The sequence below is a fragment of the Trachurus trachurus genome, assembly GCF_905171665.1.
Source record: "Trachurus trachurus genome assembly, chromosome: 1".
NCBI classification, from domain to species: domain Eukaryota; kingdom Metazoa; phylum Chordata; class Actinopteri; order Carangiformes; family Carangidae; genus Trachurus; species Trachurus trachurus.
Window position 1 is genome coordinate 26,138,812 of NC_139891.1, and position 18,503 is coordinate 26,157,314.

An 18,503-nucleotide genomic window follows, 5' to 3' on the forward strand; every position below is an offset into this window, starting at 1 on the left:
GTTACAGTTAAAATCACAATATATTTTCCCACATACATAATGGTATACTGTGAATGTCATACTATTCACAGTGCATAAATAATAGCAGTTTTTGAATTTTAAAAAAAAGAAATTTTGAAAACAATAATTACTTAGTTCCTTAAAATTGGCATTGCATTTCTATCATTGTTTAGATAGAGAGCAGAAGATAAACAGTGGGAATATCAAGGAGCATTAGGCATGAAATACACATTTTATTAATTATTCATATTCTTATCTGTATGATTGCGTAGCATATCTGATCTTGTAATGTGCATTGATTTTTATGTAAAGGCTGACAAGCAATGATCATCACCTATTATTTTATATTCCAAAAATTTAAGTTTTTAATTATTCTCACACACACTTGTGACAGAAATAAAATAATCAACTTACAGTGAAGAGTAAATATGAACTGTGCGTGATTCTACCTGCTAAATACTGGAGTGTTAATCATGATCATATTTCTTAACTTTATGTATGCAATCTAAACTAATTAGTCCAACATGAACAAACAGAACAACTGTTTCTCTGTGTTGGATTTTCCTCCTCTCAGAAGCTCAGATATAATTTGTTTAACACGTAATCATTCATTCACATATGAATTACCATTTTTAATATTTACATCCGATAATCCAAGGTTGATTTGATAAGTCTGACCCATGCCAGCTCATTAACCACAGGTCATGGTAGCCACATGGATTTAGAGAGGGCAGTGTTGATCAGTCCAGACTGACATGTCTCTATACTTCAACAACTGGACTGGCACCAGATAATCTGCGAGTCAATGAGGATATCCCACAGTGAGTTGAGCTTTCCTTTACCATAGCACCTCCATGAGGTTGTGGTTTTAATTGAAAAAAAAAAAAGGATTCAGATAAATTTGAGTTCCCAACTTTATGAATAGCAGTAATACATCAACTGAGAGAATGAACTCTGTGTCAAAGTCCTCCCAACATATTGGGAGGCGTAAAATGGTTTAGTCCGCCCATAGACAGCGGCCGGCGACAGGTGTAACGTCAGTGAGCCCAGATTGAATGAAGCTAGCTTTCATCATGCCACCCAAAAAACATAAATCGGGGTATCAGAAAAAGAAAAGGCACATGTGACCATGCTGAAGATGAAGAGCAAGCCTCAGCTTTAAACAGGAAACAGAAACAGAACAGAAACAGAAAAAGAAGAAGGCCGAATTAGGGGAAGCAACTGTTAAAGGGATATTTCAACATTTTGGCAAATTGGCCCAATGCCATAATAGATAGATCTGTTACCTTTAATTGTCAGTGCAAGCTATTTTTAGATTGGTGGAGATATGATATGAGATTATAACAGAACGTTACAAGTTGTTTTCGAGGTAAATGCAAAGCCAGTATAGTGCTGAAGAACTGCCCCCGACGGAAACACGCTTTGGCGGCTTTGTATAAATTTACCTCAAAAACAACTCTGCGCTTCGTTCACTGGCATGGATAGGGGCCCACAGACATTACGAGTGTACTGGGCCCAGAATTTGCTGCTACGCCCCTGGGTTCAATACCTACTAATTAGCAGCATTTTAGAAATGTAATTTTGCACGTCAGCATGTAAGTGCAGCTTAATGAAGTTATTAGCATGCCTCTGCTTGTTCATACTTGTACATATGACAGTTTGAAAGAAAAAGCTCTGTGGTTGTTATTTTGTTATCTTTTCTTGTTTTACAGGAAGTCAAGATGAAAGTCCTGTCATCTCCCGTGTTTTTCCTCCTGTTCATGCATCACAGCTTCTCCCTCTCTACACCTTTGTGTCACGTGTATCAACAAACGTGTAGCTGCTCGGGTCAAAACCTGACGAAAGTCCCCGCAGCCCCCTCAGAGCTCATCACTGAACTCAACATCTCTCTCAGCGGACTGGAGACAATACAGAGAGATGCTTTTGTTTCATATTCCGGCTTAAGGTCTTTGATCATGACTGGAAACAAAATCAAAACAATCCATGAACAAGCCTTCGACTCGCTGATACATTTGGAGAAACTGGACCTGTCTTTTAACCGACTGGATGTGTTGTCTGCTGGATGGTTTACAAACCTTTTCTCCCTTCAGTACTTGAATCTTTTGGGAAACAAATACAAAACACTGGGTCAGGGCGATCTCTTCCAACCACTGAAGAAATTAAAGACCCTATATGTCGGAGGACCTCACCTTCAGTCTGTCAGAGAAAGTGACTTTTCCGGGCTTAGCGGTCTCAAGGAGCTGTTTTTTGATGGGAAAAACCTACTGCACTATGCATCAGGGAGCTTCAGACAAATCGGGCCTGTTAGCCATGTGACTGTTGGTCTGAATGGTCCCTTTTTGAGAAATCTAACACTCGTGTATGTTTTACTGTTTGATGTTGTACACCCAAACACAACGCTGACCATCAACGACACACTGCTCCTCTCAGCGTATCAAAACACCCCATTACAGGCTGCCTTTAACCGCGGAGCAACTAGTCTTGTTTTTAAACACGTTGTCATGTCATTAGATGCTTTTCTAGGACTTCTTAATTTGCTACCAAACACTGATGTAACTGTGCTTGCAATTGAAGACACACAATTCTTCCTCCCACTTTCGTTTAGAATTAGTCCAATTCCAGCCATAGACAATTTAGAGGTTCTTTTCCTTAAAAATGTAGTGGTCCCTCGGTTGTTCCATTTTCCATTACTCGATTTCTTGGAGCCTCTCCTTAAAATGGTGCGAAAGGTGACCGTGATAAACTGCATGTTGTTTGTCGTTCCCTGTGAAACCTCTGCTGACCTCTCGCAGCTGGAGTATCTGGATATCAGTGAAAACATTTTCAGTGATCTCGTGCTGACAGAAATGATGTGTGACGGCAAAGGCGTCCTCTGGAATCTGCAAACGCTCAACGTCAGCAGAAACCACCTACGGTCGTTCAACAGCCATCTTTTCACCAAACTAGAAAACCTCAAAAACATCGACATGAGTGGAAATGTGTTTTATCACATGCCTGCGCTTTGTATGTGGCCGCAAAATCTTAGATTCTTAAACCTTTCATCGACACATCTATTGAAGGCGACCACTTGTCTGCCGGAAAGTCTGCACATCCTTGACCTGTCCAACAATGAATTAAGCGTGTTCAACATCACGCTACCGCTCCTCAGAGAGTTATACATCGCTGGTAACAAGATTGTTAGTTTGCCTGATGGCCGCCTATACCCTCGTCTTGAATCTATCTCCATTCAGAACAATGACTTGCAGACATTCAGCAGTAATATCCTAAATGGTTACAACAGTCTGAAGAGGCTGGAGGCCGCTGCCGACTCGTACGTCTGTTCGTGTGACTTTGTAGCGTTCATGACGAGAGACCTGGCGACACATCGTGTCAGCGTTGCAGACGATGTCTCGTTGTACATCTGCGACTCCCCTGAAGCCGTGAGAGAGAAGAGTATAGCAGACGCGACGTTGTCGGTGTTCGAGTGCCACACGGCCTTGGCGTTGTTTTTTCTCTGCTTAGGTATCCTGGCACCAATTCTGCTTGCTATATATTTATGTTACAAGTACAGCGTCATGTGGTACGTGAAGATGACCTGGGTCTGGCTGAGAGCTAAGAGAAAGCCGAAGTTAAACAAGGGAAATCTCGAGTTTGATGCTTTTGTGTCCTACAGTCAGATGGATGCGGGTTGGGTGGAAGCTCATCTGGTCCCAGAGCTCGAGCAGTCCGAGCCCCCTTTCCGACTCTGCCTGCACAAAAGAGATTTTTTACCCGGGGGATGGATCATAGACAACATCATGGACGCCATCGAGAAGAGTCACAAAACTCTCTTCATCCTCTCTCAGAACTTTGTCGACAGTGAGTGGTGCAAGTACGAGCTGGACTACACCCATTTCAGATTGTTTGACCACAACGACGACGCAGTGGTGCTGATTCTCTTGGGGGCCATTGATAAAAACGCCATCCCCAACAAGTTCTGTAGGCTGCGGAAAGTCATGAACTCCAGGACGTATTTGGAGTGGCCGGACAACGAGGACCAGGTCGCCAGGTTCTGGCAGAGCCTGAGAGAAGCTATGAGACGACCTGTGAACGAAGATGACGAGCTCAATGTACATTACCAGAATGGTGACGTAGCTTTACGTCGTATCTGAATTGCAGTTGTTTCATATGTTTGTAACCTATAAATGCGTTGTTGTGTCACTGTCATCATTGTTTTTTTGTCTTTTGGGGGTTTTTTTTAAGTATATTTTTGGGGCTTTTTTGCCTTTATGTGATAGCACAGTAAGATAGACAGGAAAGGGAGAGGCAGAGAGAGGGGGAATGACATGCAGGAAAGGTCTGCCCGACGCGGGATACGAACCGGGGACGCCTGCGTTAAGGACTGTAGCCTCTACATGGGGCGGCCGCCTTAACCACTGCGCCACGCACCGCCCCCACTGTCATCATTGTTGAAGATATATTAGTCCAGCACTTCTGGACTAATATTTCTTTTGTCCATCCTTTCATCTTACATATATGTAGCTGGAGTCAACACTGTACTTTCACAAGACATATAACAACAGATGCGCCTTTTCCCCCCCTTTTACTGTAATTAATAATGGATATTTTTCAATATTATTTTCAATTTAAACCTGTGAGACATCATCTTAACCTGTTAATGTGTATGTGTGTGTATTGTGTGTTGTGTATTCATGTGCTTCTGTGCCTAAAAACGTGTGTAATTCATTGTCAGGCTCTTGAGAGCTGACATATTGCCGCTATTGATCTTTAGCCCTAAAATCAACACAGAAGCCGGGATACTGATGACAGGCAGGCCAGGGGAGCCAGGGTGTCCTGATAACACACACACACACACACACACACACACACACACACACACACACACACACACACACACACACACACACACACACACACACACACACACACACACACGTTAATGCTCAACACACACGTATGCACAGAGTTACAGATGTCCATAAAGGTTAGTAAAACCTGGTGGAGTAGAGGACTCCTTCATCAAATCCTAGCGCCCATGATTGACACATGTTGTATTAACATGCAGAGGCTCTGATACACAACGGAAAGGTTTAATAGAGATGACAGTATAAGTTTAAGTACGGTAAGGTCTCTGTGATATCTGGTTAAAATTTGATTAAATGCAAATAAAACAAAACAAAACCAGTTCCAAAGGGTTTAAATATTTCAGCAGTATTTCCATCAAATTAAGACTCATATGTAACAGTATATTTTATGGTTGTGTGTGTAATTGTTGTGTGCGTGTTTGCACTGGTTCATTTACAACTTCTCAATTTCAGAAAAAAGTTATCTAAAATTTTAATTAGCGGAAAAACTGGTAGAGATACATATAGCACAATGCAAATATGCTTTAAATGCTGAGAATTATAAGAAAACTATAAGGAAAGGGTGGCGACTGTAAATTAATAATCAATGAGCCAATTATTGGCAGATTACTTCGTTTTAAACCATATAAGAGTGTATTTGCCCACTTCTACCATCTTACAGCTGTAAATACACACAGGATCAAAATGTGTATTGATCCAATTCTGAAAACAATACCTGAAAATCACAATGTATTTCTGTTTGAGGAATGTGTGTTGAAAAACTAGTGTCCAGCTGTTTAAGAAATGTATCCTTTCAAAATAAAACTAAATAAGACATACACACATATTTTTCTCAACATGTATTTCCAGTTGTACACAAACAGAAAATATTATAGGAATTATGGTAACACTTTATTTGACGTCTATCTCTATAACTCATTATAACCATACTTATAATGAGTTATAATGCAGTTATAGTGCTCATAAATGATCATAATGCTTTATAACCACCAATAATCATAACACACTATAAAGCACTTTATCATGACTTATAAGATCAGGTATTATAATAATACATTATAATTGTTAGTAGCTCACTGACAATGCCCACATCGATAATGCATTATGAATATAGTTATGTGTTATAATTGGCTTATAAATGTGTATAACTATCATTATAAACACTCAATAAATAAATTATCATAAGCTTCATAACGATAAGCATAACACATTATAGAACATTATAACTCTACTATAATACTTGACCTTATAAGCCATTATAAAATGCTCTATGATGTGTTATGCTTATTGTTATAAAACCTTATGATAATTTACGAGTGTTTATAACTATAGTTATACAGTGCTATAACTGCATCGTAACTCATTATAAGTATGGTTATAATGCGTTATAGAGATAGTCAAATAAAGTGTTACTGGCATTATTAATTAATCTATCAATTAATTCTGTTGTTTCTCGAAGTGAACAATTGATGTATATGTTTTATATGTGAACAGCCCAGTGGGTCAGTGTGCATTTTTAAGTTCAAGTTTATACGTTTTTGTTAAAAAGATAGATAGATAGATAGATAGATAGATAGATAGATAGATAGATAGATAGATAGATAGATAGATAGATAGATAGATAGATAGATAGATAGATAGATAGATAGCATGTTGCTCTGTTGGTGACGAGTGGTGGGGGTGATGTCAGTTCAGAGTGTTCCCCTCCAGAAGTCAAAACAGCATGTGATTTGATTTCATGCTCTTTTATCCTTTAACTAGCCTGATAACAGGGACGGAAAAGGCAACAATGTGTGTGTCTGTGTGTGTATAACAACTCTCCATCATCCCCTAGCAGAGGATCCATTAGCCTTGGACCCCCTCCCCGGTTGCCCAGTGATAAAGTAAACAAAGTGTGTTTGACCAGCCCGGCGGGCAAATATTTATTCTGGAAGCCGCCTCATCCGACAGGAGACACACACACACACACATACACGTCTGCAGCCGTGAGCGGAGGTATATATTCAGTGAGCATCCCACTGGAGCAGTATTACATATGCACACACACAACGCACAAGCAGCAAAGTGGATCCATCAGGGACCCTGATCCTGAAGGCAGACTCACCTGAACCTGGCAGCTTAGTCGAACTTCCTTAGGTAACCAAACGTTAACAATTTATTTTGACCAATTTTTATATTTTATTGTGTTATACAACTGCTCTCCCATCATCTAACCAAACGTTACTTCTTTTTTTCTTTTTTTTTTACCAATTTTGATATTTTATTGTGTAATCCAACTGCTCTCCTGTCATCTTCTGACCTTTTCTCTCCACTTAATGTCTCCTCCAGTGTTAATGCACCAACATGGCGGCCGGCGTCATCAGGAACTTCCTCGTCCAGGCTCCGACTCCAGCCTACTTCCCCCTGATCTTCCAGCACTCCCCCTGCAAAGACGATGAGGAAGAAGAAGAAGAAATAGTGGAGAAGCTGGAGGAAAAACCAGCGGAGAAGGACGATGAAGAAGAAGAGGAGGAGGATGACGAAGAGTCGGAGGCTCAGGAGGAAGAAGAAGAGTGTCTGGAGGAGGTTTTTCTAAACCCAGACCAGTACGCTCTGGACGTGACCAAGCAGCTGCTGAGGTTCGCGGACCTGATCAGTCGCGACGTTCAGCGTTATTTCGGTCGCTGCTCCGCCGGAGACCAAGAGGCCTGCGACATCTACAGCGACTCCGTCTCCGTCGCGACCAGCGGCCGCCTGCGTTACTACGACGACCTGCTGAGAATCGCGAGAGCGGGAAGTCCAGAGGAGCCAGAGCACAGTGGCTCGGTGACCTGTAGCGGTCATCAGGGAGTCGCGAACAGTTTGGGGCCCCTGGCTGAGCTGTTCGGCCACCGGGGCCCGAGCCAAGGCCGCGGCCGACCGATGATCAAGCGCCATCTCCCGCTCAGTTTCTGGACGGAGCCGATCCCCTTCTGCGCCGCCGTGGTGGACAGTTTCAGCGACACACCCGAGGTCGCACACGGACAAACAAACAGTGACGACGACGCACCTGCACAGGACACAGAAGACGCTCACACACACATGCACTACAACAACGCGCTCACACACCACCACCACCACCACCACGGCGCTCACACCCTCGACAACAACCAGCCCGACTTCAGTGACTTGTTGGCAAACTGGGATCCAAACCCAGAGCTCACGCACACGCTGACGGAGAACACGCACATGCAGCATTGAAAGGAGAGACTTCATTCACGCCCTTTTACACTTTTGACACACACACACTTTAAAAACTTTTAATAAAGAGAGAAGATAACAACAAACAACTCATTTGCTGTGCACACTTTTCTTCTGTGTATTTTAAAAGGTCAATTCTCACACGCTCTGGTCCAACCGTCTCCTGTCAGTTTTCATTTTCTGTAACCGGGTTTGACATTTAAATATTTCAGCAGAAACAACAAGCTTTTCCAAACACAGCATGTCAGAGACTCTGGGTTATATATAGACTCCACTGTGGACTGTTTTCACTAGTGTTACAGAGTGACTAGTGCAGAGATAAAACTGTTAATCCGAAACAAAACGTGACGTCCATCACAAGTTGTGTAATTCAGTCCTTTAGGTTGTTGTTGTTGTTGTTTTAAATAAATGAAAAATCCTTTTGTACAGAACAGTTCAGCCTGTTTGTTATTTACTTATGAAAAGTTTGTTTGTGTGAACTCCTGTTGTTTAACTTCAGGACTACACTGCAAAAACCTGCTTTCACTGGCAGACATTTCTACTTATTTCAAGTGAAAATTATCTAAAAACAAGTTGATTTTTAGGTGATGAGTCTTATTTTATGTGGAAAGAGATTAGTTTTGACAAGAAATAAGACAAATATTCTTGATAAGATTTTGAGTTTTTGCAGTGTAGCCTACACGAAATCACTAACCCTAATCCTAACCTGAGACGTGTGTTCAGATCCTCTATTAGAGTACAAGTACTAATAATACACTGTAGAAATATGTATGTTATAAGTGTTGCACTTTAAAATATGTAGGCTAATGCATTAGATTAGGGGGTCTTCAATGTTTTCAGGCCAAGGACCCCCAAACTGATGGAGAGATGGACCAGGGACCCCCAACTATATTGTATGAAACTGTGTTTTATATTAAACTGTTCACAGGTTTGTGCATTGGATTCCAAGCTTTTCACATAATACACAGGTTCGTATTCATGATTTTATTTTTAAACATGGAGGCTACAGTGAGTAGAGGGGCCATCCCACTGCTATTCATAAACAGACCTTGTTATTAACTGATGCCAATGCCAATATTAACAATGTCTGTCAACTGCATGGTAATCATGCAGACAAGCTATTACTATTAAAAAAATAAGTTTTTATTTGAATTTAAATGTGGAAACTAAAAGATATAAAACATTGTCTAATCAAACAAAAATTCCACAGACCCCCTGTTGAAGACTTCTGCATTAGATAAATATCACAGATGCATCAATGGAGTTCATTTTTACCTTTTTAATATTTTTTCATACAGCACTGCAACAATGTGAATATTTTCATTATTGAAAATATCTGTTAATTATTTTCTCAATTAACTGACTGCAGAACAAATAATGAGTCAGTGAGATGAGAATATTTCAGCCTGTTTTTCATGAATATATCATCTTCTTTCTCTCAAGTATTTTCTGAAGACTAAAGTATCTTTGTGTTTCAAAGTAGCTGAAACAGAGATGGGGATTGTTTTTGCTGCGTTTTGACTTCTTCAACTGTAATTTCTAAAAATTAAAAAAACACATTCAACTTCAGTTCAGTGACAACCAGGTAAACTTACTGACAAAAAGATGTGATATGCTGACCCACAGCAGTGTGACACTCCAGTATCTGCCTGACCTGACAGCCCTAACTCAGGTGAACTGACCCTTTAAACATGACTCAGCTGTACAACCATCCCTTGGCTGATGCACACCATGAATCTGCTGACGACACACTAACTGCACTTGACGGTATCGTTTCTAACTAACCCCGACATTTGAATTTTATGATGTAATCCTGAAGCCAAACAGATCCACTTCCTGTTCTTCGTGTTGAGAGTGAACGAAAGGTTTAAAGGAAGGTGGGAGAGAGAGAGAGGCAAGAGAAAGAAAGTGTTTGCTGTAGTTTAAGTAAACAGAGAGGTGAGATGAAAGAGAGAGGCGTGTGGAAGACAGAGCTAGAAGTTTGTGTAATTGCTGTGCTGACATGGTTTTTAGGTAAATGAGGGTCTGATAAGGCCCAGAGTGACAGTTTGAGGACAGTTACTGTCTGTGGTCTGACTGGCTCTGACAGAAACCAGGATGCAGTAATAAGGAAGAAATAAAAAACTGTGTCAAGGGAGGAGAGAAGACAGGTGAATAAATGCACCTGTGTGAGTCCTGAAGTCGACCAGCCAGTTTATCTGTTTCTGACGCTACAGGGCACCATGTGATTGGTTCAAAACTGGAAAGAGTCCCCCCCACAGGCGCAATTCCTGATTGGCTGAGCAGGAAAACCAGTCACATATCGACACACACTCTCTCTATTAGACACATAAAGGTACAAACTTTCACTGCACACGTGCATTGAAGGTATCCACATACCTGAGCGGAGGTTCCCGGAGCAGCTCAACATGAGGACGCGCACGCTTTTGTCCATAACTCTGCTGGGCCTGCTGCTGTGGGCCTCCTGCACCCAGGCCGACGACGAAGCCAAGGACAAACAGGCAGAGGAGGAGACATCAAAGGAGGCGACAGAGGACACCTCAGCAGAGACAACGGCAGAGGAGAAGGATGATGATGAGGATGAACCAAAGAAAGAGAAGACGACAGAGATAGAGGAGGAAAGAGATGTGATGGTTCTGCACATCAACAACTTCGAGAGAGCTCTCAGCGAGCATCAATATGTGCTGGTTGAGTTCTGTAAGTTGTTTTGATCCATATATGAAGGATATTTCAATATTATAGGTCCCAAGCAGATGTTACTCACATCTGTTTGATTGCTTTTAGACACCGAGACACAAACCACATGAGGGTCCATTGATGCTGAGGCTGATTTTGTGTGATGCAGATGTTTATTTCTTTTAAAGAAGACAGGCAGATGTGATAGATAGATGTCATACCAGGGTTAAAGTTTTGCATTCAGATGAAGAAGGCCATGGGATATAGACAAAAGCTCCAGGAATAGCTGAGTGCATATATGAATTCAGGATTTTTACTTCAGGAAAGACGGCCAAATGTTTCGTGTGAGTTTTCCACCATTGATTTCTACTCCAGCTTCCATGTGCACATGCGTACACGTGGTCCCTCCTGTCCAGATGTTCTCCTGGTTCAACTCTCCCACAGATGAGCTCAGCAGTAGCAGAGGAGAGAGGTCACGAGCCCAACTGCCACTGTTGCTATCAGCAGCTTATTTCCATACGTATCTGGACATGTGCTGCTGATAGCGACAGCAACAGTGGACAGAGCAGAGGCCTGCTTTGGTTAATAAACCCCTCTCAGGTTTCAGTCGTCTCCTCTGCATGTGCTGCAAAAAAGCATGGGAGCTGCATGGGAACTCAGTGTGTTTGTGTTTGTGTGTGTGGTTGTGTGCAGATGCCCCCTGGTGTGGTCACTGTAAGAAGCTGGAGCCGGTGTACGCAGAGGCCGCGGCCAAGCTGAAGGCTGAGGAGCCGACGATGCGCCTGGCCAAGGTGGACGCCATCGAAGAGAGGGAGCTGGGCGATGAGTTTGACGTCGGAGGATTCCCAACTCTGAAGCTGTTCATCAACGGAGACCGCAAGCAGCCCGTCGACTACACTGGTACACACACACACACACACACACACAAGTTTTCATTCATTGATCAATCATTATCTGTAAACCAAGCTGTTGAAGCTGCTGTGTGTCTACGTCATCAATAAGCCTGAGTGTGTCCTGAAGCCTAGTGTGTGTTTGTGTGTTTTACCCTCTAACACTGTTTAACCTGAACACTGTTGTTAATATATGTTAATATTATTGAACTGAATCAACATTTTTGTGCCTTTGAGCTATTTATCATATTTGACTCTGTAAACAGGCCTTTTTTTTTTTTTCGAGTTTGTTGAGAAAATTCACACCACTCTTATATTTGTTCCTTTGTGACTATTTTTTTTCTCTTTTATTTCTTTTATTTAATTGGTGCCTTTGAAAAAAACAAAAACAATTTTCTTAAGATATTCTAAGATAAACTGGTTTTCATTGTTCATAACACCTAATTGAAACTTTTATGCAACAATTACTTGGTGAGCAGAAAAAATATCACTATAACAATGGCACATTTTTTTAGAAAACATTTTTATCTAAACATGTGAAGCAGGTCACACAATTTACCGTTGATTTGTTTATTGTTACAATGTCAATGGGCTGTTGAGGTTTTTACCTTTGGAAGTTGTGACTTCAGTTTGTCTGTGTGGCACTTTAGCAAGGAGATAATTAGTTATATGAATGACTGAATGAATGAATGTGTTTCTCTGAATCAATATAGCATGGATCAACACAATCAACATTTCATACAGTAACCTCTTGGTTTGAGCTTCACTGTTCCCTTTGTCTTTCTCAGGCTGTACCTCATACTGTGTGTTGAAGCGGATGAAATAACTTGTGCATGACTTGACACCTGTCTTCACCTGTTCGTGTTTGTTTGTGTTGTCCAGGTAAGAGGACAGCAGAGGGAATAGTCCAGTGGCTGAAGCGTCGATCAGGCCCTGGAGCTGCCGTGCTCGACTCTGTTCAGTCTGCAGCTCAGTTCATCGATGCCCACAACATCACTGTCATTGGGTTCTTTAATGTAGGTTAATACATCTGCATCTATCCAGTGTTATCTACACACTATGCCTCATAAAATATATTATGATAGTTTTTTATTTTCTTACATATCAGAGTCTGGAGAGCGATGCAGCCAAGGTTTTCAAGCAAACCTCCTTCGATGTGACCGACACAGAGTTTGCAACAACTGCAACTCCTGAGGTTTTCCAGAAGTATGAAGTAAAGAGCGACTCCGTGGTGCTCTTCAAAAAGGTATGAGCATTAACCAGTGTTTTAAAAAGGCAGTGCAGATGTTAGCTTTGCTTCCATCTAGTGCCTAGATATAGTACATACAGTAGTTTCCTTTGATTGTTCATCAAAAGTAATCAGATTTAGGTTTTCTTTTAGAATAAGAGCAAGGAGTATAGGGTGGAAACTTAATACTATCCATAGAGTGCAAAGTAAAAGAGAAGATCTGGCCTGGTGCAACCTCTGTACAGATTGTTTTTATTGGATCAGTCAGTCAATTATTATTTAGATAAATTATTAGGGTTGTTAATTTGATAAAATGTCAGGAAATGGGTGGAAAAAAATATCACATTTGGCAGAAAATTGCTTAGTTTGCTAACAAAAGAATTTAATCAATACAGTATGATTAAACATTTTGTGACTCAGTGACAATGAAGAGACACAAAACAAGTACACACAATGCTAAATGTCTCATCATTCTTCCCACAGCTACATTTAAATAGTTAGTTTATTTCATTTTTCTTTCACTTTGATGGGTACCACATTTGGTATTTTGTGAATATGTAGATGAATAATTTTCAATGATGTTACACAAAGAAAAGCCTAAACAAACAACAAATGTTTTGCTGATTTGCAAATTTGTCGATCGGTTATCCAACTATAGATCTACAATCAACTTTTATAGAAAACACTGGCTCATGGTGTGATCAGATTGGTTGAACAAATATGTACTGTATATATGTGTGTGCCTGTGTTTACTAGTTCAATGACGGCAGAGCAGACTTTGCATTGACGGAAGAAGGAACGCTGGACAAAAGCAATCTGACCAAATTCATCCAGGAAAACAGCCTGGAGCTGATCATCCCATTCACACAGGAGGTAATGCACAACCGTTGGGCACGTTGTACTCACTAAAATTAACTGTAAATTATATTCATCATGCTCTTTGTGTGTCATGTGTGTGTTTTCAGACCGCAGAAAAGATCTTCTCCTCTAGCATCCACCTGCACAGCCTGCTGTTCGTCAACTCCACTGTGGAGAGTCAGACAGCTCTGGTGGAGAAAACCAAGCCTGTCGCCAGAGAGTTCAAGGGCAAGGTAACCATTTGTGTTTGTGTGTTTGTAAGTAAGTCAGTGATAGACAGACCTTAAACACAACTAAACCTCATTGTCTTGTTTTGTATTTGTGTGTGTGTGTATCTGTGTCTTGTGCAGATGTTGTTCATTGTAATCGACGTGACAACAGCCGTGTCTCACGTGCTGAACTACTTCGGTGTGGCTGAGAAGGACGCCCCCACTGTACGCATCATGAATATGGACACAGGGAAGAAGTTCAACATCGCCGCCGGGGACCTCACAGCAGATTCACTGCGACAGACGTGTCAGGAGGTCGTAGATGGCACCGCCAAGGTAACACACACACACACACACACACACACACACACAGCCAGTGGTGGGAAGTGCTGCACTGAGGCGAAGTTTTAAAGCACAAGTACAGGAAGCACTACATTTCAGAGATAAATATTGTATTTATAATTACATCAACATATAAACTACATTATAAACATAGGAGTTTACAAAATACTACACATGATTAAAATTTAATGCAGTGGTTTCAAACCATTTGGAAATGTGACATGTCCATTTGCGGCCTGTTGTTGCAGATATTTATGACTTAAGATGGGAAATTCCCCTTCAAACTTCTCTAATGGTTTTATTTTAAAAAATGATTATTGAAAGTTTCACAACAAAATACCAAAGAGGAATTTAAAAAAAATAAAAAATAACAGAAGTTGTATCATATATAAGTATATATATAAGTTGTAACAGACACTCTTTCCTTCTTCCTTCCCCATTAATCACCTTTTAACCTCAGATTTATCTTTCGAGAGGTCACCACTTGACTGAGTTACCATTGTATCACTTTATATTAAAAACACTCAGGTCTGGGTTTTATATTAATGTTATTAAATTATCAAAGAGATGTCCAAAACACTCAGCACACATATTCAGTCTTAAAAGGAGCTGTAAAGCCCTCTGTAACTCTGTGATGTCACAGCAAAGCATGGACACTGTAGATGGTTTATGGTTCGCAAAACCACAAATGTGTCTTCTAATGGATCAACACAGGAAAACTATAAAACATCACACATTCACCATAATACTTTGTATAGAAGTCTAATATTGAGCGTAGCGTTAGTTCTGGCAGGCCATGACGTCAAGCTCTTAATCAGCACAGCCTAACTGTCTTCACCTGTGCAGATCAGCTGATGGCTCAGCTGACTCTCCGTGGCTGCTTCCTATTGGGGAACTGCATTCAGAGCGCGCTATTTAAACTACTCTAGCCCGACATCACCTCCCTTGCTGCTGCTGCTTCCTCTGCCGGCTTTTTTGCAACCCACCTCCACCCCAGCTCCTCCTGTCATTGTATCTTGTTGGTTGCTCTGCTCTGTCTGGGTTTTCTTTGCTGCTGCGCTCCCTGCTTATGCCGTTCATGATGGCTCGTGAAGGGCAGGAAGGTGCTCTTCCTGCCTCAGGCTTTCCACGCAAGCGCGTGGAAGAGCAGGGGGTCCCAGAACAGTACCATACCGCCAAACTAAACTGTGCAAGTAAATAAATATTATTTTGACATAGTGGTCCTGACAGAAGTATCATTTACCAGAATACATCTGACTGTTTTTATTACTGTGGATGACTGGTGTATATCTGTTATGTGGTCTGATTCAAGAGTTAATTCTGAATAATTAATCATTTTATTTGAAACTTAATTTGTAGTTTTAACTATTTTCCACAGCTTAAAGGCTTGGCTCAGTCACTGTGGTAATAATGCTGCACTGCCACCATCAAACCACACCCAATAACCTGTCCTGTTTTGTGGTGCAGCCCTACTTTCGCTCAGAGGAGATCCCTGAGGACTGGAACAAAGGACCAGTCAAAGTCCTGGTGGGGAAGAACTTCGAGTCTGTCGCTCTGGACCAAACCAAAAACGTCTTTGTGGAGTTTTGTAAGTCTGAGTGTGTCTGCCTCACTTTTGGGTGACATGCACTGTAAAAACTGGGACCAGAGTTTCGTGAAATCAACTCATCTTTCATCATGACATCCAATCAATAATCAAGTAAACCTGAAAAAAAAGTAAAAAATATTCTAGTTTAAAATAGTTGGGTCTTGACTTCAGCTGTGAAATGATTTAAATGAACTTGATTATAATGTTTTATAATGTTCATTATAATGTAAAGTGTTTTTTTTATACATATTTTACATGTATTTATATATATATATATCGTGTGTGTAGATGCTCCATGGTGTGGACACTGTAAAGAACTGACTCCCATCTGGGAAAAGCTGGGAGAAAAGTACGCCGATCACGAGGACATTATTATAGCCAAGATGGACTCCACAGCCAATGAGGTCGAGTCTCTGGATATTCGTGGATTCCCCACGCTCCAATATTTCCCTGCTGGTGGAAAAGAGGTACACACACACACACACTCACACACACACACACACACACACACACACACACACACACACACACACACACACACACACTCACACATGAAGAGGCTCTGATTATTCCTCTCTTATGCCACATCCAGGTGGTTGACTACACTGGGAAAAGAGATCTGGAGACAATGTCCAAGTTCCTGGATGATGGAGGAGTGATGCCGAAGGAGGAGAGTAAAGAGGAGGAAGATGAGGATGAGGATGATGAGGATGATGATGAAGACGAAGAGGGGGGTGATGCTAAGGAGGGTGACAAGGCTGATGATGACGATGACAAGGTGTGTATTTTTGATACTACTTTTTCAATTTTGCAGTAAAATAACTTGTGAGCTCCACTCCGCTCATCTCCCATCTGTTTATTTCTCTGTTTCTCAGGACACTGACGAGTCCGCAGAGGAACAGACCAACAAAGATGAGCTGTGATGTCACTGCTTTCCAGCCAATCAGAACGAACCTAGCAATCTATCTTCCTTTTTTTTTCTTAATAAAATCAAATTGGGTATAAATGTGTTTCATTCATGACTTTTCATTTCATTTATTTATTTATTGAATTGGGACAATGCACATTGCTGCATTAAACATCAATGTAAAAGTGTCGGACTTACTGTTGCACAAATGCTAAAATTTCATCCGTATAGTCCCAAGGCAGGTACCTACACAACACAGACACAGAAAGACTTTAAAACCTCACAACTACAAATCATACAGTAGACGATTAAAAACAAGACACAGGCAGACAATATCAAAATAAACAATATTATAACAAAACATTTCAACCCACAGTTAAAAAATAAAAGAGATCAATGCACCAAAAGCCCCTGGGAACAGACATCAGATTAAGAAACAGTATTTAGGCTATGAATGAGTAGATGTTGAGATTTTTTTTTAAAGAGTATGTAGTTGTCACAGTTTTCTGATGTGTAATGATAACTTGTTCCAGGAATGTGTACCTCTTACAGATACGACAATTTAACATAATTTAGTCCTACTCCTTGGTACATAACAATCTCCTCTAGTTGGAGCTCTAGTTCTTCGTCCATCATTGTTGTTTTGGATGAAGTCATTTAGTAGTGGGGGGGCAAGAGCATTTAAGACTTTAAACAAATAAACATCCATGAAGATTTGATAACTTAGGTCGAGAATGATAAACTTAAAAAAAATAAATTACAAAATGAAGAGGTTTCCTGTAACTTTTCTTCATTTATGGCTTTAAGTCCTGTTTGAGTTTGTGTGAATATGTTTCTGTCAATATATATTTGTCTCATCATGAGGCCGTTGTGATGGAAAATTCTGGTATTCAAACCACTTTTTTTTTTCAGATTAATGACATAAGTAGAGTCATTGTGGAAAAACACCTGCAGCACCACACAGATACATAGACAACATGTTGACAGAGGGGTCTGAAAGAAAGAAGTAAGAAAGAAAGAAAGAAAGAAAGAAAGAAAGAAAGAAAGAAAGAAAGAAAGAAAGAAAGAAAAGTAGATTTAAAGATAAAAACAAACCCATGCCTCTCATTCCTGAGTGACAACATGAGGACAGATAAACACATATAACGATGGGCTGATCAGAGGAGGTGTGTAGGTACGTTTCATAATAACGTAGTGAGCAACACAGTCGGACCTGTCGGCAACAACACTCACTCATGGTGATTGATCGGTATTGTGTGTCTGGTTGTGGTGAGTGTGTGCGAGTCCACCTGAGGTTGTAGCTCATCCATCTCAAGGTTTGACATGCTGCTGTTCACCCTGAAGAGAGAGAGAGTCGTTCGTTATCTAAGTTACTTTGACCTTCCTGTCACATCCAGCCGGTCTGGTCGTTCTCCTCTGACCTCTCTTATCATCAAGCTGTTTTTGTCAACAGAGCTCACTGGATGTTTTCAATTGTTTGTTTGACTGATTGATTGGTTTCTATGACTCTAGCGACCAGTATCTACATTAGTGTATACACTTCACTGCTGTCACATGATAGGGTGAGTCAGCAGCCGTTGCTTATAAAGTCCTTAGGAATGTGCAGGAAACAGTGGCAAAAAAATACATATATTACATCTATTGCACTGTTTATCTGATGTTAATCTCATTGAACAAAGCGCAGCATGTATAAACTCCAAACTATGTGATGTATTAGTCATGGTGACACCTCAGTTTGGCTG

The 18,503-nt window shown here is 40.8% G+C and overlaps 4 protein-coding genes across 4 annotated transcripts; all 4 read left to right on the top strand.

Moving 5' to 3' along the window:
* Positions 1-1,721: 1,721 nt before the first annotated feature.
* On the top strand, positions 1,722-2,533 carry LOC311005335 (toll-like receptor 2 type-2; the record flags this gene model as incomplete). The annotated part of the gene is made up of 2 exons (XM_083997718.1): positions 1,722-2,431; positions 2,524-2,533. The coding sequence occupies 2 exons, from the start codon at positions 1,722-1,724 to the stop codon at positions 2,531-2,533; spliced, it is 720 nt and encodes a 239-aa protein (XP_083853844.1).
* Positions 2,534-2,717: 184 nt separating this feature from the next.
* On the top strand, positions 2,718-4,130 carry LOC311006193 (toll-like receptor 2; the record flags this gene model as incomplete). Its single annotated transcript, XM_083998924.1, has 1 exon — positions 2,718-4,130. One exon carries the CDS (start codon positions 2,718-2,720, stop codon positions 4,128-4,130), a length of 1,413 nt encoding a protein of 470 aa, XP_083855050.1.
* Positions 4,131-6,865: 2,735 nt separating this feature from the next.
* Positions 6,866-8,063, top strand: percc1 (proline and glutamate rich with coiled coil 1; the record flags this gene model as incomplete). The annotated part of the gene is made up of 2 exons (XM_083974698.1): positions 6,866-6,980; positions 7,173-8,063. Exon 2 carries the CDS (start codon positions 7,188-7,190, stop codon positions 8,061-8,063), a length of 876 nt encoding a protein of 291 aa, XP_083830824.1. The 5' UTR covers positions 6,866-6,980; positions 7,173-7,187.
* Positions 8,064-10,471: 2,408 nt separating this feature from the next.
* On the top strand, positions 10,472-16,860 carry pdia2 (protein disulfide isomerase family A, member 2; the record flags this gene model as incomplete). Its single annotated transcript, XM_083984519.1, has 11 exons — positions 10,472-10,760; positions 11,433-11,639; positions 12,512-12,645; positions 12,738-12,875; positions 13,614-13,730; positions 13,823-13,948; positions 14,066-14,260; positions 15,734-15,854; positions 16,143-16,321; positions 16,447-16,632; positions 16,730-16,860. The coding sequence occupies 11 exons, from the start codon at positions 10,472-10,474 to the stop codon at positions 16,775-16,777; spliced, it is 1,740 nt and encodes a 579-aa protein (XP_083840645.1). The 3' UTR covers positions 16,778-16,860.
* Positions 16,861-18,503: the final 1,643 nt, after the last annotated feature.